General features: G+C 45.2%; 1 protein-coding gene across 3 annotated transcripts in view; it reads left to right on the top strand.

Annotated features, from left to right (window-relative positions):
• Window positions 1-24,840, top strand: part of KCNN3 (potassium calcium-activated channel subfamily N member 3) — a 170,756-nt gene extending 145,916 nt beyond the window's left edge. For 2 of the 3 annotated variants that reach the window (XM_061120695.1, XM_061120698.1), the window contains exons 5-8: window positions 17-127; window positions 9,362-9,489; window positions 10,319-10,388; window positions 16,004-24,840. In XM_061120695.1, the coding sequence (XP_060976678.1) occupies window positions 17-127; window positions 9,362-9,489; window positions 10,319-10,388; window positions 16,004-16,300 (606 nt within the window). In that variant the 3' untranslated portion in view covers window positions 16,301-24,840. The remainder of the gene's footprint in view (window positions 1-16; window positions 128-9,361; window positions 9,490-10,318; window positions 10,389-16,003) is intronic. The other variant, XM_061120696.1, reaches the window with a different exon arrangement.
• The last annotated feature ends 305 nt before the right edge of the window (window positions 24,841-25,145 follow it).

A 25,145-nucleotide genomic window follows, 5' to 3' on the forward strand; every position in this document is an offset into this window, starting at 1 on the left:
CTCTTGCCCCCCACAGGGTGCTGGCTGCACTGCCCTGGTGGTGGCCGTGGTGGCCCGGAAGCTGGAACTCACCAAAGCGGAGAAGCACGTTCACAACTTCATGATGGACACTCAGCTCACCAAACGGGTAAAACACCACTGCCCATGTCTTAAAGGGGGACGTAAGACCCACCTAGGAGCTAGTCAGAAAGTAGCCACAACAGGTTAGGGCTGCACCTTTCAGTGGAGGGTTGGGGGAGCCCCAGACACATGCAAACAGCTGGTGCAGAATGGCCACAATGCCTCAACGCTGCAGGCTCCTGTCTTTTCTTAAATCACTGTGTATGGTTCAGGCAACCAAATAATTTCCCTGATAATTAAATCTATAGCCTACAATGATGTAACCTACTCCCTTGCCTAATGGTACCAAGTAAATCACCCAGCATGAGATGTTTTGGTTTCTGCTTAAATATTTTCATGATTCTCATTAGCAAGGGCAGTAGAAAGTCTTTAAAATGATATTGGAAATGTATCTAAATTCAACCCCTAAAAAAAAATCATTACAGACAATCACTCCTAAATAATGTTCATCAAAATATCATCATCCAATTTTCCCCTTTTGGGTTTTCCAAATAGTGTTTCTCCCTTGTGTCCTTAGGGAAGTGGGTAAGGAGGGTTAAAAACTGATTAAGCAGGAATGGGGGAGATCATTTAGCTGCTAAAAATCTGACATCCCACTGGATTGTCAGAAAAGAAAAGGCCCCTTTAGAAGAGACAGAAGCAAGCCTTCCAGGATAAGAGCAGGCCAAATGAGCAAGGCAGGAGCTGTTTATTTAATGACAGCTTTTATGGAAAATTCTTTAGAGCTGCAGGCTGAACGAAGGTCAGGAATATGATTTCCTGCAAAAACTCTCCTCTTTCCGAAGTGAGAGAGGAGCAAAAACCTGTGCTGGGGTCTTGGCCACCCTAGCAAGTCTTTCTCATTTAGGATTAAAGTGGGGCTGGGAGACCCATGGGCAGCCAGATTTTGATTGGGGATTTTGAAAGCTGGAGAAAATATTCAGTGATGAATGTTGTGGCACAGTAAAAATGTGTTCGAAATAGACACAAAGCCAGGAAGGGAGGAAAAAAAGAGAGGGAGAGTGATGGGGCGGGGGGGGGGGGGGGGGGGGCGTGCTCGGGAGGGGGGCAGTGGGGGAGGGGGAAGTTGCCAAGGCCTCTCCAGTTTCTCAGCAGAGTCCTTTATGGTGTTTGATTGTTTGGTCTTTGATTACATGTATTGGATTCTTTAACAAGCCTTTTTAAAGATGTTAAGAAGAAAACGTACAGGCAGATATTCTTCTGTGATTGACATACAGATGGTTATATATGGCGCATTGTGGCACTGAGCTGTCTGTGGTACAAAAGAAAGCTCAATCTGTAGCGTCAAGATGGCAGCATTGAGGGCTGTACCCGTGGTCGGCCAGCCGGGTTCCCTCCAAGGCCCTACAACCCAGCTGCTTTCCTTCAGCCCCCTACTGTGCATGTAGAAGTCATGCTAGGCATTGAGCAAATTATCAAAGTTATTGGGGAAAAAAATAATCAGTGGTGTCTGACTCTTTGCTACCCCAGGGACTATAGCCTGCGAGACTCCTCTGTCCATGGAATTCTCCAGGCAAGCATACTGGAGTGGGTAGCCATTTCCTTCTCCAGGGGATCTTCCCGAGCCAGGGATCGAACCCAGGTCTTCTGCATTGCAGGCAGATTCTTTACTGTCTGAGCCGCAAATATATTTCCCTCTATTCTCCTGGAACATGTAGTGCGGGAGTCAAGGACAAGGGTATTTGGCCCCCAAAACCTTCTCAGAAGCTGTTTCTCAGAGCACAGACATTAACAGCCTCGCTGTTCATTCTATCTGCTTTTGAAACCAAGGATATACTTTGTATTTCACGTTATTCCTTTGTCCTCTTCATTTTTCACCCTTTGAATCAGACACTAGAGGAAAATAAAGTTGAAGAAAGCCGGCTCCCTCCTATGACGAGAAAATAAACAATTTTTCCGCACTATGATTGTAGAAGATGAGGTTGTGGTGGCTAATTTCAGTCTTTCTTTCAAACATATTCTCTAAAATCCTTCTCAAATCTACTTTTTGAAAAGTAGGACTGAAAACAAAATCAACAAATATTTGTTGCCCATCTATGAGTACAAGGCACCTTTTTAATCGAATAACATCTCACTTGTCTGAGAACACTTAAATCTGTTGAAACCTTCCTTTAATGTCTAATATCTCTTTCCCAGAGAAACAACCAACACGAAAGGGATGGTTCTCACACAGAGAGGATTCTCAAAACTGGCAGGACTGGAAAGGTTCTTTTACATAACCTTGACTGAAAGGACACTGGCTGTGAGCTTGGCCTGCTCTGGCTTTAGTTCCCCTTCACCTGGTCTCAGAGAAGCCCACCTTCCTTTGCCTGGTGATGCCTCATCCATCCTCCGTCTTCTCCAAATGGCCCTCTGTGTCCAGACGGAGTGGCTCATGGGTCAAACAGATGCTAAGCTTAGTCTACTCATAAGATCTCAGTGAATTCACAGAGAAAGATCTGATCGTAGGAGGAGCTCATTGGGGCATAATTACAAACCTCCCAGGAGTGGACAATTAGCAGATTTAACAAATAAAAGCCATCTCTTACAAGTACACACAGCCTTAATTCTTCAAACATCTAAGCAAAAAATGAAAAAGAGGAATTCTAACCTATTAATCATTAAAATACTCAAATTGTTCTAGTCTTTATTGGTAATAAAGTCTTGAGCCCAGCCTTTACCATTAGAGTCACACTATTTTTATTCATTTATTTCCCAGGGAGGCAGGGGCAGGTAGGGTGGTGGTCTGATAGCACAGGGTCCAAACTAAGTTTCTGGTTTTCTGAGTCACGTGACTTTTCTTATCTCACTTGTATAACTTGTCGACCCTGGCGGCAACATCATTTCTGTATTTAATGCAGTCAGATCTTCCCACATGGACTTGGCAGTGTTACTGCCATTGTTAATCTCGAATTACAATTTATTGCTAAACTCTGGGCTACTAGATAATATATATGTAAATTACACACAGAGAGACTATAAAAAAGATACTAGATCCTCATCTTTTCTCCCATGCAACACTACACATCCCTGTGTCTCTATTTTATGCAATGAAACACATCCATTGCAGCTGGATACCACACCCTGTGTTCTGGGAACACCGAGATGAATAGGAGATAGTCCCTGCCCTCATACTTACTGCCTATCCTCAAAGAGCACCTCTCCTTTCTAAAGAGCAAGGTAGCTGCCCATGTACACACTTGGCTTAAGAGGTACCAGAAGATGTTCTGTTTGCCACGCCCACTCTCCACATCAAATCTGCAGATACCTCCATGGTGTGCTGCCACTGGCTGAGGAACCCTTTCCATGAAGGGTTCCTGCCTCAAATACTTCATCCAAGTTCATTTCCCCCTGCAATCAATGGGTAAGACAAAAACCCAAACCTGTATCTTCCTAACATTAGTGTCTTTTCCTGACATCCCTATTAATGACATCATCATTCTTCCAGTCTCCAAGTCTGAAAATTTAGCAGCATCTCTGACTCCTCTCTGCCCTGGTACCCACAGGGCTCCAAACAGCTTCGGAGTCTGATTCCACCTGGCCAAACCAGCCTCTCCAGGTCCTCTGCCCACCATACTTCAAGCCACCATCTCAATCTTGTGCCATTTCAGTTGCTTGCTACCTTCTCATCTCACCTGGACCTCCCTTGCCCAAGTCATCCTGTACTTTATCCTTGTGACTCTTCTTAGATGCTGAGACTTAGCTCTGCACATGCCACCAACCTGCTCAAAAACCTTTCTTAGCCCCCCAGAACCTACTGATCAGTGCTAAAGAAAACTTTTCTTTAATTACAAGCATGTATCAAAGTTTTATCACAATCCTGCTGGGGGAAAAAATGTTTTTTTTCCAGCAGGCTAATTCAAAGGTTTACTCATAGAAGGGGTCTTTTATTGGAAGAAACAATAGTAGTCATTGTTATACTGGGTACAGAAAATCTAGCTAAAGGACACTAGATTCCTGGCTGACAGCTGGTAGGACCCACAAGTAGATTCCCAGAACAGGTCTTAATCTTTTATGAATTTGTCAGATGATCAATTGAGCAGTTATCAGGAACGCTAATTGTCCCCAGAAGGGAATTATAAATTATATCACCCACTAAAGTTCTGTCTCAGACAGATTGGGTACAGTTTTTCTTTAACAATAGTCATAGGAACATTGAGTTTTTGAGCTGGAAGGTTCTTAGGGATGAGCCTCTCAGGCCCAGAGATAGGCGAGGGGGCCCCCCAGCCATATGCAGTGAGTTGGGTCCCAGCCAGGGCTGCCGTTTGTTCTCAGGCTGGTAGGCAGCTCTCCAGCCATAACCCAGTGGGTTTCCCAGAACAGTTAGTTCCTTGGAATTCAGAATAGTGGTGAGGGTCCCAGGTCTGCTGGAAGAAAAAGCCAGTTTACCTCCAAAAAAGCCGAGCATCACATTAATAGCATTATGGAACTAGCCTCCTGAATCCACAGATTCAGGACCATGTTGCTCTGGGGAAAGACCAGACGCCAGCTTCCAAGGTGGAAGCACAGCCCTGCCTGCTCCCAGCCCCAGTGTCCTGCCAGCCACAGGAGCCCCATTTCTTATTCAGCGAGAGCTTCTGAGCGAGGCAGGCGGAGGAGCCTGAAAAGGGAATGTGGAACAAGATGGGGGAGGAAGGAGGGACAGTGTAAGGAGGGAAAGGAGAGAGATGGCGGCCGCAGGAAGCCAGCAGCTAGTGTGGTTGTGGGCTGGAGAGTCAGGGTGGCGGATGGAGAAGAGGGGATGTCTGGGCATGACGGACAACTTCAGTGGAGCGTCTGAAGACAGGCCTGACCTGAGGGCTCTCAGACTGTGATATTACCATCCCTTCAGGTTTATTCATCTACATTCAACCTCTAGAACTTCTTGAAGTTGTCCAAGTCACACCTTCTTGCCAGGCCTGATCTGCCCTCCTCCCTTCCTCCTTTCCCCACTTCTCCATCCTCCAGGAGCAAACACCCTCACCCTGGGATGGAGTGCTGGCAGCATTGTGGGCACGCTAGTATTTCTTCTCTGGGGGATCACCAGTAGGGCTCCTGGAATTACTCTCCCAGGACTCCGTGGCTGCTGGAAGCATGGGGAGGCAGGCAAGAAGGGTTGCTTCTCCTCCTGCCTCACATGTTCCTCCTGCAACAACCAGCCCCTCTCCCGCATAACACAGAGGAGCAGATTACCCTGCAGAGAGGCGGCCAGAGCAAGTCATGGACATGTATGATACAGCCAAGAGGTCAAAGAACAGGCATATGTGTTCTGTGTTTTCTTTCGCTGGAGGTGGAGGAAGAAGCTGACATTTGTTGCAGGGGAAGAGCATCAGTAAGGCACCAGGTACTAAGGTGCTGGACAGCCAGGCTCTGTGCTAAGTGTTTGAAGTACATTCTCATTGAATCAACCCTGCAATCCCGTTTCACAGGTCAGAACTTAACATTACTCTGTAGCACCCTTCTCTGCTGCAGCTACAGGGCATGCTGGCCACACAGGATTAGAAGCTCCCTGAGGGCAGAAAGGTTATTGGTTTGTGCCTCCCAGGATTCTCACTTCCTCGAACAGTGTCAGCCCCATCTTTGGGGTGTGGTAAATGATTTGGGAAAGAATGAATAAGAAAATTGAGTCTCAGAGAGAGCCTTCCCAACGGGTCCGAAGTGAAGGTGGTCATTCATTCATCCCCTTGTGAGGTTTTTCCGAGGGCCAGTGGAGCAACGTAAACATAAAGTGTTGAGCACAGAGCCGGGCACATAGGAAGCACTCGGTGGATGTTAGCTGTCAGTACTGTATGCAAGATCTTAGTTGTACAACTTTCTTGCCCAGGCCCATCAATCTTTGAGCCCTCCCTGAAGTACATAAGTCACTGAGCCTTTTCTCTGGCCACCATCAGAGTGAAAGCACACAGATTTGGGGAGAGAATGAATGGACCCACAGAAACAATTAGCTCATGTGCTATGGATTTGGGATGGAACAGCCAGTCTTCCATGCACAAACAGCCCTCTTCTAACTATTCCTGAGTCCATCAGATCATGGCCAAGCTTACCCAGACCTTCCCAGTTCCCTGACCCACCCACTCTCACCCCCAAGAGTATCTTTGGGCCCTGATGCCCCTGCCCATCAGGAGAGCTCAGTAGGTACCCAAACCCCCATCCTGAAACAGTGCTTGGGAACCCTGTGGCGCTCAGTGAATCCCAGGAGGTGCACACGACCTCTACGTTTCCCACTCCAGTGATGCCCAAAGCAATCAGCCAGGTGAATTGGAGGGAGAACCTGGTCACAATAGCATTTACTGTCGACTTGGGAAAGCACAGTGCAGTTAAAAGCCTATTTCTTCTTCTCTTGCAGATATTGATCTACTTAGCTTTGTGCCAGGCTGTTTGCTGACAATTAATTCAGAGTCAGCACCAAGGCTCGCATTTAACATCGCTTTCCCGAATACGCGGGGGCCTCCTGTTCAAACCCATAAAGATGCTGTGACTGCTTCACTCAGCTACCCAGGCTGTGCTGTGGTTTTAGCACCTTATATTTGGGCTGAAGTTAAGTGCAGGACCCGGACTCCCTGTTCTGTCATATTGCTGAGTGAGGGCTGTGATGATTAAAAACAAATCTAATGTCCTTTCCAGTTCCTTGATCCTGGAAAACAGGAAATAATTTTGTTTGCATAGAGATGACATCTTGTCAGGTCTTTCTTCAGACCACATGAAAACCTTATGCTCTTTTTGGACCTGGGTCTTGTTTTGACTCTGCCATTAGCTAACTGTGGGCTTCTGATCCTCACATCCTATCTCTGAAATTGCCATTTCCTCATATTCTCAGCGGGGATTTGGGCCAGATGATGATAACTAACATCTTTATGGTACTTTATGGTTTCTATAACACTTAAATTCACATTGACTCAGTTTGCCATTTATAACTTTAAGGTCTTGGTCTGTGTCTCTGTTTCTTCATCTGTAAAATGGGGATAATATGAGTACCTGCCTGAGAGGGTTGTTGTGAAGATTAAATGCATTTGCACATATGTAATCTGGTGCCCGGTAAATGTTCACTCAGCACCATCAGCTCCATGGTAATTGCCTCCTAGGGGCCTCAAAACAACCCTTAAGGTAAGAATTTATTTTTCCCATCTTATGGATAATTAAGCACTTACTCCTAAACTGGCAGAACAAGGATTTACTGCAGGTTTTCCAATTTCGAGTACTGGTTCCCCACCAACACAGAGACCATTGTTAGGGGCTCATCCACACTGATGTTCCGTGCCTTTATCAGTGTTCCAGGGATGAGACTTGAATAGCTGGGGCTCTGCCAGTCACCCTAAATGCTGGGGCAGGGTTTTCCCTCCTAGTCTTCTGGGAGGCTCTCCTTGGAGGCTATACGCCTAGGAAAACTGAAGAAACCACCTGTCAAGTTGCTCTCTTCCTACAGAAGGGCGGTGAGAGGATGCCCTCCACAGAGAGAGGGCCTTCCCTTCTATGCTGCCTCTTTTGCCAGGAGGCTGACATCCACTCTAGCCCCTGGACAGAACCCCCGTGATGACCCCCTCTGCTTCCTCTCCACTTCTCACCTGGACACTCACCGTTTCCAGCTTCTACTCACCACCACCTGCTTCCTCTCAGGCAAGAAAGTGCCAGAGGTGGGCAATTAAGTCATTTAAAACCATTTTCATGGTAGAATTTTACTGAGCAGAAAAGCAGTATTTATGTCACTTAGACATTTCTGAGAAGACCTAGCTGTTCTTTTAGAACATCACTTCAGCGCCAATGAAAAATATAATCCAGGCTTCGTAATAAATTTTTAAAACACACACACAAAAGTTATCAGCCTACAAAACAATGTTTCCTGGGCCTTCCCACACGTCTCAGTATTTTAACAACGTCCCATCTGTTGATGTCAGTCTGAAGAAGCAGGCCTGTACTCTCCAATTTTATTAAAATCTTTTCTGGCTAGTAACCTGATTTCTACTAGGCTGGCCTACTTACTTCCAGGCCCTGGGCCTATGGGCCTGTGCCAATGTGCATGGCTGATAGAAATGGGAACAGTTCATCAAAAATCTGTTTAGCTTGTGCTTAATAAGAAATGTTTCCTCTTGCTCTTGTTACTAATTGCTGAAGATGTCTGTGTTTGGATTAAAACTTTGTCCCCTGCCATCTGGATGCCATTGATATGTCTCAGTTCTATCGTGAGCTGGATGATATCAGTGGTTTCCATGTCAACAGATGACAGCATCATATGTGGAAATGTGTGATTGCAGTGCAGAGAAGGAGCCAGCCTGCGGAAGGAAGCGGCTCTGGTTTCACACCAAAATATCTTCACTGATTTGCAGACCCTTCTTGGAAATGATGTCAGTTTTATGCCAATTATACTTATATGTAAAGGTGCAGTGTAACTGTTTTGGGCCATTTGGGAAAGGAAATAATGGACTTGTTGATACCTAGAGCTCCATTTGGTGGGAAAGATTTCCTCAAAGAGGCCTGGTAAAATCTCCAGCTGAAGTGAAATAAGTCAGACAGAGAAAGACAAACACCGTATGATTATCACTTACACATGGAATCTAAAAAAGACAACAAACTAGTGAACATAACCAAAAAAAGCAGACTCACAGATAAAGAGAACAAATTAGTGGTCCCCAGTGGGGAGGCAGGAGGGGTGACGTAGGGGCCGGGGAGTGGAGATACAGACTACTGAGGGTAAGACAGGCTCAGGGATATATAGGGCAACATGGGGAGTATAACTAATATTTTGTAATAACTGTAAGTGGAAAGTAACCTTTACATTTTTAAAAATAAATTTTAGTTAAATTTTAAACAATTTTAAAATAAATACAATCTCTAGCTGATAGGAAATCTGTTTACTCTCGGAATCCAAGAAATGTACCATGTACACTAAATAAAAACCCCATGTAGAGCATGGAACTCTGCATCCGAGGGCAGCAGTGGTACATATTTATCTATTCAAAGTGTACCCCAGGCCTCCAGGTCTCGGTAAGGCAGCCTATCTAAATATAGCAACGGCAGTGGAGAGGCAGTCCCAAAATAATTAAGAAAGAGAAAGAGGCACTCCTCAACTTCAGCCTCCAGTCTACCGTGTCCAATACAGGATTAATGAGAGATGAATTTTCATCATCCTTTCTAAGAGTTCACGATTTGATGAAGGAAAAAGATCATTGCAGACTCATTTCCTTGCCAAATCGACTCTATCGGCAGACCCCCCCCCCCTCCCCAAAACATGTCATGTGAACCTAGGAAAACTCACCTGATAGTAACCTGCTTATTTACTTTTCCTTAGATCAAGAATGCTGCAGCCAATGTCCTTCGGGAAACGTGGCTAATCTATAAACACACGAAGCTGCTAAAGAAGATTGACCACGCCAAAGTCAGGAAGCACCAGAGAAAGTTTCTCCAGGCTATCCACCAGTGAGTAAGCCAGGGCGGCCAGGCCACCAGACGACCAAGTGAGAAGTGGTGGGCGCCCCAGAGCCCCACCGGAATCTTCTCATATACTTAGAGGAGCGGGAGAAATCTCCACTCAACAAGCACAGGGGGTGGTGAACTGGATCCAGATCAGTCTGTTTATTCATTTGTTGCACCTGCCACTGCAAGACATTGGACAGGCTGCCATGGAAGGCAAAAATTAGATAAGAGCCTCAGGGAGCTCTCAGAGTCTACATACACACACATACATCACATTACAACTGGAAGCAGAACAAATTGTGATTAGCGCTTTCTATAAGCTGCTGCTGCTGCTAGGTCACTTCAGTCGTGTCCGACTCTGTGTGACCCCATAGACGGCAGCCCACCGTCCATGGGATTTTCCAGGCAAGAGTACTGGAGTGGGGTGCCATTGCCTTCTCCATTTCTGTAAGCTAAGTATTTTAAAAAATATAGTGGATTTTTCAAAGTAGAGGATGAAAACATTTAGTCTGACCTGGAAGTTTCAGGAAACCCTGAAAGGCTGAGCATAAGACCTTAAAGGTGGAAGGCACAGCCTTGATAAAGGCATGGAAGCTGGGACACAATCTGAGAGTGGTGGGCAAGCTATAGTGACTAGAGGCAAGCACGCATGGAGATGAGTTTGCTTACTTGAGGACCTGCCAAGCCCTTGATTCTGGTCAGTTGTCACCCACGTTTGTGGTCCTGGGCTGGGTTCCAAAACCAGATGGATTGACATGGATGTGGAATCAGCTGGTGGGGCTGAACCCAGCATGCACTTGAAGAGTATGACTCTTACGACTCTTTCCCACAGACTGAGGAGCGTCAAGATGGAGCAGAGGAAGCTGAGTGACCAAGCCAACACCCTGGTGGACCTTTCCAAGGTGAGTGGCAGAATCCAAAGACCCCATAAAGGGTTCTCAGACGCTGGCCTTTCATCTCCTCAGGTGTGGCTGTGAAGAAGTGGCCATGGCTAAACTGGACAGAGCAGGACCAGGAAAGTTAAGGCCACTTCCTCCTCCCTTAAAAAATAATCTAAGTTCAAGTCCTTGACATTTGCAAGCTACTAGTGTGTGTTATTGACTTTGAAAACCTGGCATGTGTTTCTTCGATTCTATCGCTCAGGTCAGGCTTTGCTGGGAATTGATTGACTGGCTGCTGAGTCTGTTTAGTGTGTTGCTTGATTCGCTGGACGCTGAGTTTGCACAGGGTGAAGCAGAATGACAAGACCAAACAGTGATGATGGCGATGCTGCTTGTCTAGGCCACACTTAGAAGGATCCTTCTGATTTGTGGTTATAATTGTAAGCTCATTTTCCTGCATCCTTCAGTCCTTACGACTCGGCTTTTCTGGCCCCCGGTCAGGAGGAGGGGGGTGGTGCATATCTTTCTACCTCACGAAGATGCCAAAGAAGAGAGCCCTCCTTTCAGAGCCCTACAATCGTTCTGCATTTCTGGCCCTGAACTGCCGCAAATACTGTAAAGAAACTCGCTCCTTTTGCGAATCTCTGGAGAGAAAGAAGCGGAGGCTGCACCGCTGGCAGAGCTGAGTGTGGGCGCCACTGAAGAAAGGACCTGACCCCTCCTCAGCTCCTCCTCCTCATTGCCTCTGGATAGAAATTGTATGTCAAGTGTATAGCCCAGGGCCAGGCTGGTAGAACATTCCAGCAGATGTCAATTATCATCACGGAACACGTTCCCTGAGTAAGCAAGAGAAACTCCCTCAGGCAAATTAAACCCCCTTTGAAAAGAGGGTGTAATCAGAGAAATTGCCAGTTCCTGGGCCACATGCAGTGCCCTGTTCAATGAAGGGATCAGGCCAGAGAAAGGATCTCCCAAGCTTGGGAGGACTTTAATCAGGGAATGTGTGGCTGGCATGGGTTGGGAGAAGCCCACAGGCCTGTTTGTCTTTGCAGGGGGTGCTGAGGTAGACTGAGGTTTCCTGCGAGCCTGGAGGAGGCAAGGATGTGAATGGGATGCCCGAATGCAGAAGGGAACCCCTCACCAGGGTCTAGCGTGCATTGCTCAACACTCCTGGCTTCTAGTATCAGAAACCCTTTGGAAGTAGGTTTAAAAATGTAGGTGTTTAAGAATACAAGGAAGTCTCATTCCAGGCAGAACCTCAGGGCAGGCATGTGGTCAGACTTCAGGAAGGAACTAACTAGAAGTGGACCTCACCCCAGGAAATAGGTGCCCACCCTCTCTCCTCTCTGGTGTTCAAGTGCCTACATCAGTTCTCTCTCTCTTCCTCTCCCACATCTCCTGACAACTTTCTATGCCCCTTGTCTCCATGGCAGGCCCCTATCCAGAGTCCATGTTCTAGTTCTAGCCACAGGCAAAGACAAATTGACTGGCCTCCTATTGGTCTTAATTCTAAATTCTCAAAAGGGATGAGCTGACTGGCTAGTTTGGGTCACATGTCTACCCTCGGACCAATCTCCTGAAGCCAGGAGGAGGGTCAGGTAAGGCAAACATTGCTGGGAAACCCACGCTGGGGGATGCAGGAATGGTCCACCAAGCCCCAAGATATTTCTTTAACAAGTAGCCATATTTCTGCCTTCTCTGTCACCTGGCAAGACACTCTGTGGCTGGAGTTCTCCTGGAAATAGTGGACACCCTGGGCTTTCAAGCCTTCATTTCTTCATGTCAGTCACTGCTTATCACAGAGATGGGGCCCCCTGCAGAGCAGACTGGGTGAAGCAAACTCCATGAATTGGAAAGAGGCTCACAGAAACTGGGTGGGGAAACTAAACCATCAATAACTGGAAAGAAAGGGTGTGGAGGAAAGGGTTAAGGGAAGGTGTCTGCTGGGCTGCAGGGGTGGTGTGAACTCTGCCACACTTCATCTTTCCTCCCAGGAGGCTCAGCCAAGGTCCTGGCAGCAGCCTAGCATCTTTCACACTGGTCTGCATTCCCCCCTGGCATCTTGTCGCCAAGCAACAAAACAGGGGAGACAATAATAACACGGTGTTCTCTCCTTTTCTCTCTGTGCTTCGTCCGCCCAGCTCACCACTTCCCACCCCTGTCCTGCGGTCCTCTCGAGATTAAGAAAAGAGCATGTAGCCTCCAAATAACACTTGCTCTATGGAAGAGCTCTCTTGTAGGGTGGCAGAGCTTGGGGGCCTGGGAGGGGTGTGTGTGCTGGGGCTCTTTATACCTAGCTTCATTGTCTTCCATTGAGATGTAAAAATTCTTCCTCACATCTGAGGCTCAACTGATCAGATAAGGTGACATCTGTGAAAATGCTCCGAAAACTATAATGGTTCTGCACGTGGTAGTTCTGATTAGAAAGCTATATGAGGAAGCCAAGATCCCAAGGAACAAAGAGACCATCCCAAGTTTGGTCTGTTGGCGAGCTGCCACGCTGGGGCAGAGACCCAGGGGCCCAGACTCAGTCCAGAGCTCGTCAGAGTGCCCCTGCAGGCAAATCCATTTAAGGTTTTGTACATTCTGGGAAGAACATGCACCTTGAGGAGCTTCTGTGAATGTTAATTAATGAAGGAAGCACTGCCACCCCTAAACTCACCCTCTCCTCCGAGAGGGCCACAGTGGAGTCCTGCCCTGGAGAAGATACAGCTGCCTCATTCCTTCTGGGGCTGCAGCCAATTTCCTGGGGGGAAGGTATCATGCGTACGTGCTTAGTTGCTCAGTCATGTCCAACTCTGCAACTCCATGGACTATAGCCCTCCAGGCTCTTCTGTTCATGAGGTCTCCCATGCAAGAATACCGGAAGGGGGTGCCATTTCCTCCTCCAGGGGATCTTCCTGATGCAGGGACTGAACCCACATCTCCTGCACCTCCTGCATTGGCAGGGGGTCTCTTTACCATGTGCCACCAGGGAAACCCTGGGAAGGTATCACTACATTCTCAACCCCCCTTCTCCTATCTCCCCTCTGGCTTCTCACATTTTGCCACCTCTCTTTTTTTCATTCGCCTCACTTCCTACTCCCTTGGCCCCTGCCTGCCCCCATGGTTTCTGCATCTTCCTGGGGTAACTTGAAATTTCAGGTGAAACAGGATCAGAGTGTCACTGGCAAATGACCAGAGCCACAGCGCCTGCAGGTGAGGGCTGGAGGGTACAAAGAAGCCGCAAACCCTTGCAGCCACAGAAACACCCGACAATATGTTCCTGAAGTCTCCCAAGAATCTTGCTCCCAAGTCTGATAGCATTTGTTAATTTGCAGGGAGAAATGTGACTGTCATGTTGATAAAGTCCCTGCAGACCAACCCAGGAAGCCAAATTACAACCCAAACGTTGCCTGATAAGAGTAGAGTCAGAACCTTGGTGGTATTGAATGGAACAGAAGTGGTTTCATTTCAATTAAATGAATTGAACTTGAGGGATCATTAGATGTATAGTAGGCAGGACTTTGTACTGGTGAGAAGGGGGCCAGGAGAGGATGGTGCCCAGGTTTCAGGTGGGAACAGCTTGAGTGAATGGCCTCTCCTGGAGATAAGGAGCGCTGGCAGAGAATGGAGGGAGAGCGGAAGACGGAGCACTTGGCATGAGTTGCATTTGTTTAGTACTCTGCTGACCTGGTTTATACTTCAGGCTCGAGAAGACAAGTTTATTACTCTCAAGTTGTATTTTATTTGCAGTTCCCTGGAGGTACCCCATGTTTGCTTTCCTGCTCTCAAGACCTCGTTCAGGGTTCATTCACAAAAACTTACTGAGCACCTGCTCTCCAGAGGCGGGCCCTGGGCTGGGCCCCCACGGGACTCTTTTCTCCTTTCCTTCAGCCACTCAGGTCTCAGCGGGAAACACTGGGAAATCTTCTAGTTATATGGAAATAACTTGTGGTACAAGAGGTCTTCTCCCATCAGTTAAATTTTTACATTGGCTGAAGAATGGAAGGGCAGAGGTTTCTCCCTGAGACAGCACTTCATTCATTCATTAGTTCTACAAACAGCTTTTGGTGCTGACCATGTGCAACAGACCCCCTTGCTAGGCACATCTGTGAATATTTACTCATCAAAAAATGTTAGCTGAGCATCTCCTATATGCCAGATACTATTTTAAGTCCTTGGGACACGTCAGTGAACACAACAGGCAAAGGTCCCCGCCCTGGAGGGGATTTCCTTCTAGTGGGAGAGGACAGACAACAACAATATGCAAAATAAACTGCAGATAGTTAGTGTATTAGAAGACAGCATCAAAGAAAGGAGAGCATTGAGCAGGGTTAGTGGGTCAGGAGTGGAGTGCGGACAAGATGCCTTATTAACAAGGGCGTGGGGGAGGGGAGGGGATTTTTTTTTTTTTAATTGGCGTCTACTTGCTTTACAATGTTGTGTTAATTTCTGCTGTACAGCAACGTGAATTAGTCATATGTATACATATATCCCCTCCCTTTAGAGCCCCCCTCCTGCCCCCATCCCACCCCTCTAGGTCATCACAGAGCACCGATATGAGGTGTGCTATAGAGCAGCTTCCCACTGGCTATCTGCTTTAAGCATGGTAGTATATATATGTCAGTGCTACTCTCTCAATTGGTCTCACCCTTTCCTTCTGTGGGGAGGTGATTTTTCAGGGAGGTTTAGAGGAGGTGAAGCTGTTGGCCATGGGATGTGTATGGGGTGAGTACTGGTGATGGGCGGGTCCCTGGGACACTGGGAGATAGCAGGAGAGCAGGATGTTTACTGGGGGGCAGTGTTAGGACCGTACCTGTCAGAGAGAGGGGGAGGGAGAACGTGGCAGAAAGAGTCTGAAACGTGATACGGTAGGCAAAGTCCTCGACCGGCCCATGGGAGTTCCCAAGGTGGACTGGCCCTTCAGGGGTGTCCCAGATTGAGGCAATGTCCCTTCTTGACCAGGAAGGAGAGGCGCTATAATCTCTGCAAGGCGGCTCCCTTTCACTGCAACCCAGGCCAGAGTGAGTTTCCTCAGATAATCGTACATTCTGAGTGCTGTGTTGAAAGTGAGCGGAGGGCGGAGCAATGACTTCATTACTATGTGTAGTTATTATTAACTTCTATTTTGTAAGGAAACCGAGGTTCAGAGAGTTTAAGGGACCTGAGGGAAGGCACATTGTTAGTGAGCAGCATACAGGTACTTGAACCCTGGCCTACCAATGAGCAGTCTATTGCATTGTCCACTCCCTGCCTCAGAGCGTCTCTTTTTAACCAGTATGTGTCACTGCTGTGAGCTGAGAGGTTGGATGCAGTAAGAAACAGAGGATACATTAGGGACTTGTTCTATTTCAGAAGTGCTGCTTCTTTTCCATCCTACCCATTTTCTAATATATTTTTATAGGTAATATGCATTGTTTTTTGTAATAAAACAATAACAACATAAAAACCACATGTGCCACTGTGCCATGTCTTTAAGAAAGTAAACGGCTTCTCCGTCCTTGGCCAGAGGAGACCCAGCCAATGTGGAAGCTGGTCCCTGGAGAGTGGTCTTTCCACTGTCATCTGGAAGAGTATCTCATGTTTCTCATCACAGATTCCCCTGTGATGACCTGTTGTCTTCCCATCTCTCACCTCTCCATCTCCCCAAACAGATGCAGAATGTCATGTATGACCTGATCACAGAGCTCAATGATCGGAGCGAAGACCTGGAGAAACAGATCGGCAGCCTGGAGTCTAAGCTGGAGCACCTCACCGCCAGCTTCAACTCCCTGCCCCTGCTCATCGCCGACACCTTGCGTCAGCAGCAGCAGCAGCTCCTGTCTGCCCTCATGGAGGCCCGGGGCGTCAGCGTGGCGGTGGGCACCACCCACACCCCACTCTCCGACAGCCCGATTGGGGTCAGCTCCACCTCCTTCCCGACCCCATACACGAGTTCAAGCAGTTGCTAAATAAAACTCCCCACTCCAGAAGCATTACCCATAGGTCTTAAGATGCAAATCAACTCTCTCCTGGTCACTTTGCCATCAAGGAACATTTCAGACCAGGGATCGTAAAGAAGAGACACCGAGCTAATTAACTAACTCATGTTCATTCAGCGTGCTTGGTTTGATATGCCTTGAAACCAGAAATCTAATCTCTGTTTAGGTGCCTCTACTTGGGAGCAGGAAGAGGAGATGACAGGAAGCGACGCCTCTGGCAGGGCCCTTGCTGCAGAGTTGGTGGAGAACAGAAATCCACGTTCAATCTCAGGTCTTCACGTGGGGAGGGGTGGGGGGTCAGATGCACTGAAGGAGCCAACAGTGAAGCCAGCCTGGAGGTGGGTCCCGCTGCGGGGAGGGTGTGGTATCAGGCTTGGGAGATGGGTTCCTCACCCCTGGGGTCCTCCAGCCCACCACTTTCCTTTCCTTTTGTCTAAGGAAGCCCCCAGAGGACAAAAGTAAGAGAGAGCTGCCCAGAGCTTGCCAAAACAGATGTTCTTTCCTCCCATCCCTTACACAGTCATAAAATTTAGACTGAAAGAAAAATTGATGAATAAAAAGCCAGACTCTCCATTCAATATTAATACTCATATAAACCCATGTATTTGCAAGCGTGTGCATGCACACACAGACACACACACATCCCACATTCAACCCAGGTCTTGTCTTGTTTGCACTTGACCCAAGCAAAGAGGGAGCTGGTACCTTACTCTGCACACAGTAGACACTCTCTAAACGTACATTGAGTTGGTCTGAATCTGGGTGTGGGTGCTGTCAGTTCAGTGGGTTTGCCAGTGTTGCCACATTCTGAGCTTCACTGAAGATGCAGGTCCCTTCAAATACAAAACAGGGTACACCATGCTTGCTCTGAGATGAATGACAAGCCAAAATTGGCATTCTGGAGAGATAAGCAGCCTTCTAAAAATAACAACTCCTGCAGAGTTTTTATCTTGTATCCAAACAAGCTGTGTTCCACAGGAGTGCATGATCAGGTGTATGGATGTGAGGGCAGGGGACCAGGATCTGTGCACGCATGCACACACATGTGTGAATAGGTGCAACCCCAGGACACCTTTGTGAATAGAAGTGTTGTCTGGGGGGTTGTTCAGTGATATTTATCCAGTGACAGTTTTCCAGCCCCAGATGTTAAGAGCACAAAGGTGTCAAGGGCCTTACATGAGAGCTGGGAGGAGAAGTGAGGATGAGTGACCCAGGTGGTCCCTTCTATGTGACCTAAAACCTTGTCAAAGTGCAAGGTTTTGAAGATAAAGGGAGCCCTTAGGGAACGTTGTGGGTAAGATAAGGTGACATAGATTTGTCAGTAGCTTACTCCTATTGTGCCACGTTTATCTTGGTGCAAAAATTATTGTAATACTTCTCCAACTTCAAGAGGCTTCAGAAACATCCAGATCCAGTGTATAACAGAAATTGTGAGCACAGGGCATCTGGATGCAAGATATTTTTCTCATACCATCATCTAACTATACATAACGCTTGTGATGTGAAAACCATCCTACTAGTCATCACATTTCTCATTCCAAGGTCTCTGACTTCTGCTTGTGGGGACTTAAATGATACTGTAGGGAATATTTCATCTATTTAGGGTAAAATGAAGGATGTCATTTGTGGTGTGGATGGTTGTCCTGTAGGGTATCACAGGACATCATCACCTTTCTGAAAGCAGAGTCTAGCTGTGGAGACTTCTACAGCTCTGGGCCTGGTCTTCTAAGGACTAGGGAATCATCAGACAGCAAAAGGTAGACAACCCTAGGAAGCCCACTCTTTCAAGAAGATCTGGTCTCTTGTTAAATTTCTTCTTTTATCTTTTTTTTTTTTTTCTGCTATTGCTCTTCCCCTGATGGCCTCATTTTTATCTCAATAACTCCTTTGAGCATTTTCCTTCATTGTTTTGTATACCATAGACGCCACACTTACTGCTGGCTTCTTTTTTTTACTTGTTATTTTACTTATTGATTATCTAAAAGATCCGTATCTTTTTTTATGTCCCAAGAATGGTGCTCCTGTTTTCAGTGACAGCTGAAAGTATAAACAGACAGATAAGCAGGTGAAATAACCATGTGTTTTCTTTGTGGCATTAGTTCATTTCACAGTGTGAAAAGCACTGACAGGTCAACCTGAGCATGCCAATCTCAATCATCTAAACTGCAGCCCTCAATTCTTAATTCCTACTCACTCTTCCCATTCCCCAGGTAACCCGATGATGTGTGTGTGTGTGTGCACACATGCACATGTGCATATGTAGGGATTTCATTTGAATTTCAAACAAATGGCATGCAAGATTCCACTGCTACTCCTCCTGCCAAAAAGTATGTGCAGACTTTTGTTGTCTATGGGTGGCTCTTCGTTAACCCATCACTAATGCTGTTCACTTGGGTAAATCCTAATGACCAAGCTAGCAACACAAGCAAAAAGAGTGGCTGGAGAAACTTTCCGTAACAGCAGTCACTGGTATCCTAGAAACACACGGGCGTTTGTAGTGTGACTGGACCTATTGGTAGTGCAATAGCTAAGTATGGTTTTTCTCCTTGGGAAAAGAGTACTTTTCAGAAAAAAAAAAAAAAAATGACCGAATTTGCATGTTGACCTTCCAGTGGTAAATGGGACTCTGCTTCTCTGCGCTGCTATTTCAGCTTTAGATGGGGAAGTTATCCATTCTCCTGCAAGTACAATCAACCTTTGATGACTTAGGTATGGATTATCCAGGATGTAACCCACCCATTTCCTTCCTACAGCCCATCTTTCGGCTAAGTCCACTGCGCCTCAGCATCACAGTCAGATGGGAAAGGGGGGCAGGGGGCTTTTCGTGCCACACCTTCTTGTCCTGTAATTTCAAGTTTGGTGGTAGAGGAGATTTAATTATCTACTCGAGAGTTGGCTATATGAAAAAACAATTAATTATGGTAACCTCACCCCAGTACTGAACTGATTGAGTTCTTCCCCCTCCTGGAAGTCAGACCCAGTGGCCAAGCCCCTCCTATAATCTTTCTGTTAACTCAGTGTCAGATCAAAGTATACTCTGATATCCCCTAAAATATCTAGACACTTGAATTAAAAATACAGAGCCACCCCCTCATTGCTTAAGCCATATTATAGCTTCATGTACTGTAAAGGCAGGGATGTATATGATTACCTAAGACCACTAATCTCAGTGGAATTTCAGGACAGAACATCAGTTGGTAAGTTATACCAGACTAGGGGCTTACCCCTCCTTAGATTGAAGTCCAAATGAAAATCTGCATCATTGGATCAAAGGCCACAGATGTGTGATCATCATCAATAAATGATCATAAAGTGTCTATGAACTGCTCTTGCCATCCTCATAATATGTAACTTCATGACATCATATCTCTAGAAAGGTATAATACAATGCAAAAGAGCAAGAGGGGTAAGGCCTTGAATCACCACTAACTTTGACTTCAGCAAGTACCAGTGGTGTAACAATAATCTCATAAGTGAGAAGGTATAGAGAGTGTACGCCCAAGTAAGTTCTAAAGTGTTGAGCAAGCGCAAACTGTTGTTGTATATTAAAGGCCGGGAAGAAATAATATTGAAGAAATAATGATTTTAATACATTCCCTTTGATTTTTTATAATTTCTTATGAATAAATCCTGATGGAAGAGAATAAACCTAGAGATACAGAATCAGAATAAATAAAAATCTAACATTGGATCCATATCCTTGGCCAATGAATATAACCACCTCAGACCTCAATTTCTCTATACTTAAAATGAAGATAACAATTAATATTCTTAAGTGTGAAGTATTCAATAGATTTTTAAAATGGAATCACTATTGTCAACAACACCAGCCCAAACCAACTCTGTCTAGTCTACACTTTGGTGTTGCCTCAGAATGTACTCAGTAGTTACCAAAAAGTAATTCTTACCTATTGACCTATGTGAAATTAGCAGGGAGAGAAGCATGGGATGAGCACATAGTCCCAAGACCTCTCTCCTCCTTCAGAGTGTACCTCATCAGACAGTGCACCCCAAATTAAGAATCAGTGTTTCATTCCAGAACCCATGATGTTGCTACCATCACAGGACCAAATTGAGACACTATGAAGTCATTGCACTACCAGTCGGTTACTGCCCTTTTAAAGTTACTGCTTTTAAATCGTAAACTATGTCCCCAGTTCTGCAGTCATCCCACTTCCCTCGATGTTGCTTAGAAGCAGATGAAGGCTCTGTCAGTCGTCATTTTGCTGCCCCTATTGACTCTGCACGTGTTCGGTTTCAGTACCTTAGACAGCTACCTGATGGCTTCCTGGTAGGCGGGAACAGCCTCTTCCCTTGCCATCCTTCCGCTACAGTCGGTCGGCTTAACGACACCCTGGACAGTATCCCTTCCTTCTCTACTGCCGCCAAAGTAAACACTGTGGGAACGGGATCACTGAAACCACTAAGAAAGGAATGTTACAGGGATAGCAATATTAAGTGTCTGCCTCTGGTAGTAGAATATAGGTGAGTTGCTCTTCATCCTGAAAGCTTGTGCCAAGCTGCATGAATAGAAATTAACACTAAACTCCTGTCAGACAAATAATATGTAGATTTTTACTAAAATAGACCGAAGCTTATTAAAAAGTTCTCAGTGGAATGGTATAGTAATATATACAGATAGAGAAAAAAAAAATAATAACTGTGATCTTTTTCCTTACACCATTACTGGAAATGCCCAAATATGAACTGGAGTTCCCTCTGAACAAAACCATTATCAAATCTTCAACGTATGACCTCCAAATCTAGGTGCCAAGTGCCCTGCCACAGTTGTTTACACACCTGAGAAACACGTTCTGGAAGCTGTACTCTTGGGCTTGGACCATGTGTTGAGACAAACAAAACAGACGTTGTGACCAATCAAGCTGATGGAGGAAAAGCACAAACTTCAACACCAACCTGTAGTTCAGATCCCAAAGAGATGCTGAATTTATAGCCAAAAAAAGTTTCTTTGACAAATCAAATACCGATCTGATCGGAACAGCCAACATGAAAGTTCACAGAAGAAGGACAGGGAATAAACAACATTCTCTAGCTGTATCATATTGTCTCAGTCTTTGAATCTCAACCAGGACTGATCTACCTTCATCAGACACACTTTTTAATGGCGCAACAACTCAGTATTGGTCCCAGACTCTCCATTCTGCACTGACAAGAAGAGAACAACAAAAGAGAGCAGCAGGATGTCAATGGAGGAAATATATCCATGGCGAACTCAGAAACTGATGTGTTTATATTCAGAATCAGATGAGCTTCAATATGAATTTGCATCTTGCCTCTGTACTGCTTGCTATTTTTTAATGATAGGAGAAAGTATAACAGTTTATTTTAAATATGAAATATATTGCTATATTATAAAATATATTGTAACTTTCAATTAACATTTTGTATCAAACTAGTCTTTAGCAGGCACAGTGTCAACCTGCTCTCCCAACGACTGTTTCTGAGTACACATCACTATTAGTGATTGCCTAACACCCAGAACAAGGGTCCTCAGCCTACTGAACTGCCATATTCTAATTCCCTGAGACCTGACTAATAGAGATAAAAGAACGTTATACCCCACTTAGAAGACTAATTCTACCCTAAATTCTTTCAAGCCATTTCAGAAGAGATTTTAAAAGCCATCACTCCTTTAGTAGCTGTGCAAAGCCAGTTTAATTAAAGTGCAGGCTCTTTCTATCTAAAGGCAAAGGCCCTATTACATAAATGATATGTCTCAAACTCAGCCAATCAGTTTTTCCTTTGGCAATGGCAGAATGGGGCATAAGGAAGGGTCTTGTTCTCCTGTGACACAAAAGATTCAGAATCCAAGGCGTTGTAAGTTTCTCTGCGTCAGAGTATAACTGGGATTGGAATTTCATTTCCATGGGGGCCCAGTGAGAAGCCAGCGGGCGGTTATGCTCTTCTGAGTCAGCGGTGCCCTAGAGGGAGCCAGGTTTCCACATATTTAACCACAACATGGAGCACAGCTCCTAAGGGAATGAAGGGAGGAGGCAGGACATGCAAAGAGCTGGGCTTCCTTTTCTGCTAGTTTAGCTGGGAGGAAAGAGTTTCCATCAAGATGTTTTCCTTTATCGGCAAAACTGTGACAAATTTTCTACTTCAGCAACTACGATATCAATGTCCTTCCTTCTCTGATAGAGCAGTTGGGACACATGTGTAAAATTTCTCACTTCCCTCCTTTGGCCATGGGACTCTTTGTAGATGAAAACAGGATGCATTTGGTCATAGAACGAAGGTTTCCTGGAATCAGTGGCCTCCTCCCAAGGAGGACCCTTGCTTGTTATCACATTGGTAAAATAGTGCACAGGTGCACAGCAAGTAGCATCAGGATGGATTCTTCAACTGAGGGTATCCCTTCCCTTCACAATCTCTAAAAATTCACACAGATATACTGATAGTGCAAAACAGTAGGTTTTCTCCTGGGAAAAAGGCTGGAATCCTCTCACACTTCTGTTTTATTTGAGCTTAAATATAGATAAGGCTGGGGCCTCAATGATGTTATTCATGCCATTTGAAAGAGAAATATCTAAATGCCCAGCTTCAATATGCTCATGTGGCTGAGACCTAACATGGAGACACATTTTACTTCATTTTTATTCATTAAGCTTTTTATTTTGTACTGGAGTATAGCCAGTTTACAATGCTGTGATAGTTTCAGGCGGACAGTGAAGGGACTTGGCCATACATACACATGTATCCCTTCTCTCCCAAACTCCTTCCCATCCAGTTCTCCACATAACATTGAACAGAGTTCCCTGTGCTGTAAGTTGGTCCTGGTCAGTTATCCATTTTAAATACAGCAGTGTGTACCTGAACGCACATCTTATTTTTATTGAGCTGAATTCTCTCAGTCTCTATACTGGTCCTCAGTTACATGTTTGGCTGAGCTCCAATAAAGCCATCAGAACTCCAGGGCACGTGTTTTTAGCAAGTTACTCACTCACTTGGTAATGGAAATTAGTTTATTCTCAATTTCATAATTGACTGATGAATGTACTGGTGGTAATTTATTTGTCTCATAATACTTTTCTGCTACTAAATAGAACTGTCTCTTTTGGCTTTTCCTTCTAGCTGTTCTCAGACTAAGACTTTTACATTTACAGAGAGTGTTCTGATTTTTCTACTCAAAGTTACTATTCCATCTAGAACTAAGAAAACCAATACAAATTCCTGATTTGGGGAAAATGGGACCTTTGGACAGTAATTCAGGCATATAGCTATATGCTGACAGTTGTAAGTCAAAGTGTGGTCCACAGATCGGCGGCATTAGCATCATTGGGGAACTCGTTAGAAATGCAGAATCTCGGGCCCCATCCCAGACCTACTTAATCATATTAGGCATTTTACCAACGTCCCCATGTGGTATACATATTAATTGTAAGCACTGTCCTGACCACACAGCAATGGTAAATAACATCATTACTATTCAGATAATCAAACTGTTTCTTCCTTGACCCTCATGTATAGAATTATTTGATGAAGTAAAGGTCCCATATGATCATAAAAACAAATGCACCTTAAAATTCCTCTTGAGGTCAGATAGCTCAAGTGGTATATACAAAGAAGCAGTCTTTTCCCAGTCTTATTTTAAAAGTACTCACTTCCTAGCCTTGAGCCATCTCAAAGCACCTTTTCAAGGTTTTCGTTTTAGCGAATGCTGGCAGGGCCATCAGAATATCAGGTGGTTCTTTGGGCCAGGTCCCCTGGAAGGCCACCTGGCTCCCTGCTCAGCATAATGCAGAAATAGCTGCATCTGTGTTCCTTCCTTGAGAAACTCAGCATCCCACCAGTGGGAACTCTCCTCCCTAGAGGAAACTAGCAAGAGAAGTTAGTTTAACCGTCTGGAAACATTCCTAATCTCTCTTTAAACCAAGTCTTTTATTCATTACACCAACCAGACACTCTGAGGTAAGCAAGGAAAGATGTGAATTGTGATATTGGCGCCATAAATTGATATGTACCCAGAAACAGTTATGTTCTGAATTAATGGCTTTAACCTGTTCATTGTAAAAAGTGCCTTGGACTTCAATCTAAAGAGGTCAGTATAAATATATGTGTGTGTGTGTGTGTGTGTGTGACATATGTAGGCAAATATTTACATATTTATACATACATAGGTGCACACACATATACCCTGCACATTCATATATAACATATACATACATATATAAATGCTTCATAATATATCGTATTGCTATTTGCAGCTCCATTTCTTTTGTCTGGTCCTATGTTTATTTGTTTAGTGAGACCTTTACATAGAGAGGTTCTATCCAGGACATTGATGTATTTTTTTGTTTGTTTTTTACTTTTTATTAAAAAGGTAAAGGATATAAAAAGTCAAGTGCCTGAAGGTTTTGAATGGAACTGTGGTCAACTTTCTCAGATCGTCAAAAAAGGAAATTGAATTTGCTTTTGGGAACCGTTTTTCTGTTTCAGTGGCTTTGTTTCCCTCTGCAGGACTGCCTAAGTAAAAGTGGTTACAGTGATTTTGTAATTTCATTATATTCCATTTTAACAGCAAACCTTTTGTTCACTCTAGTGCCAAGTTCTCTTAACATAGCAGAATCAGAAGGTTCTGGTCTTTATGAGCTAGGCACGGTTTTATTGTCACCTGAAAGACTAAATTGTAGGAGATGGGGCTTGGGTCAACTCAAATACTGCTTGGGTTTCTCAGGTACCTCAGAGGTAAAAATTCTGCCTGCCAACCAAGACATGGGTTCTATCCCTGGGTCAGGAAGATCTCCTAGAGAAGGAAATGGTAACCTACTCCAGTATTCTTGCCTGGGAAGTC

The sequence above is a fragment of the Dama dama genome, chromosome 20 (assembly GCF_033118175.1).
Source record: "Dama dama isolate Ldn47 chromosome 20, ASM3311817v1, whole genome shotgun sequence".
Lineage (NCBI taxonomy): Eukaryota > Metazoa > Chordata > Mammalia > Artiodactyla > Cervidae > Dama > Dama dama.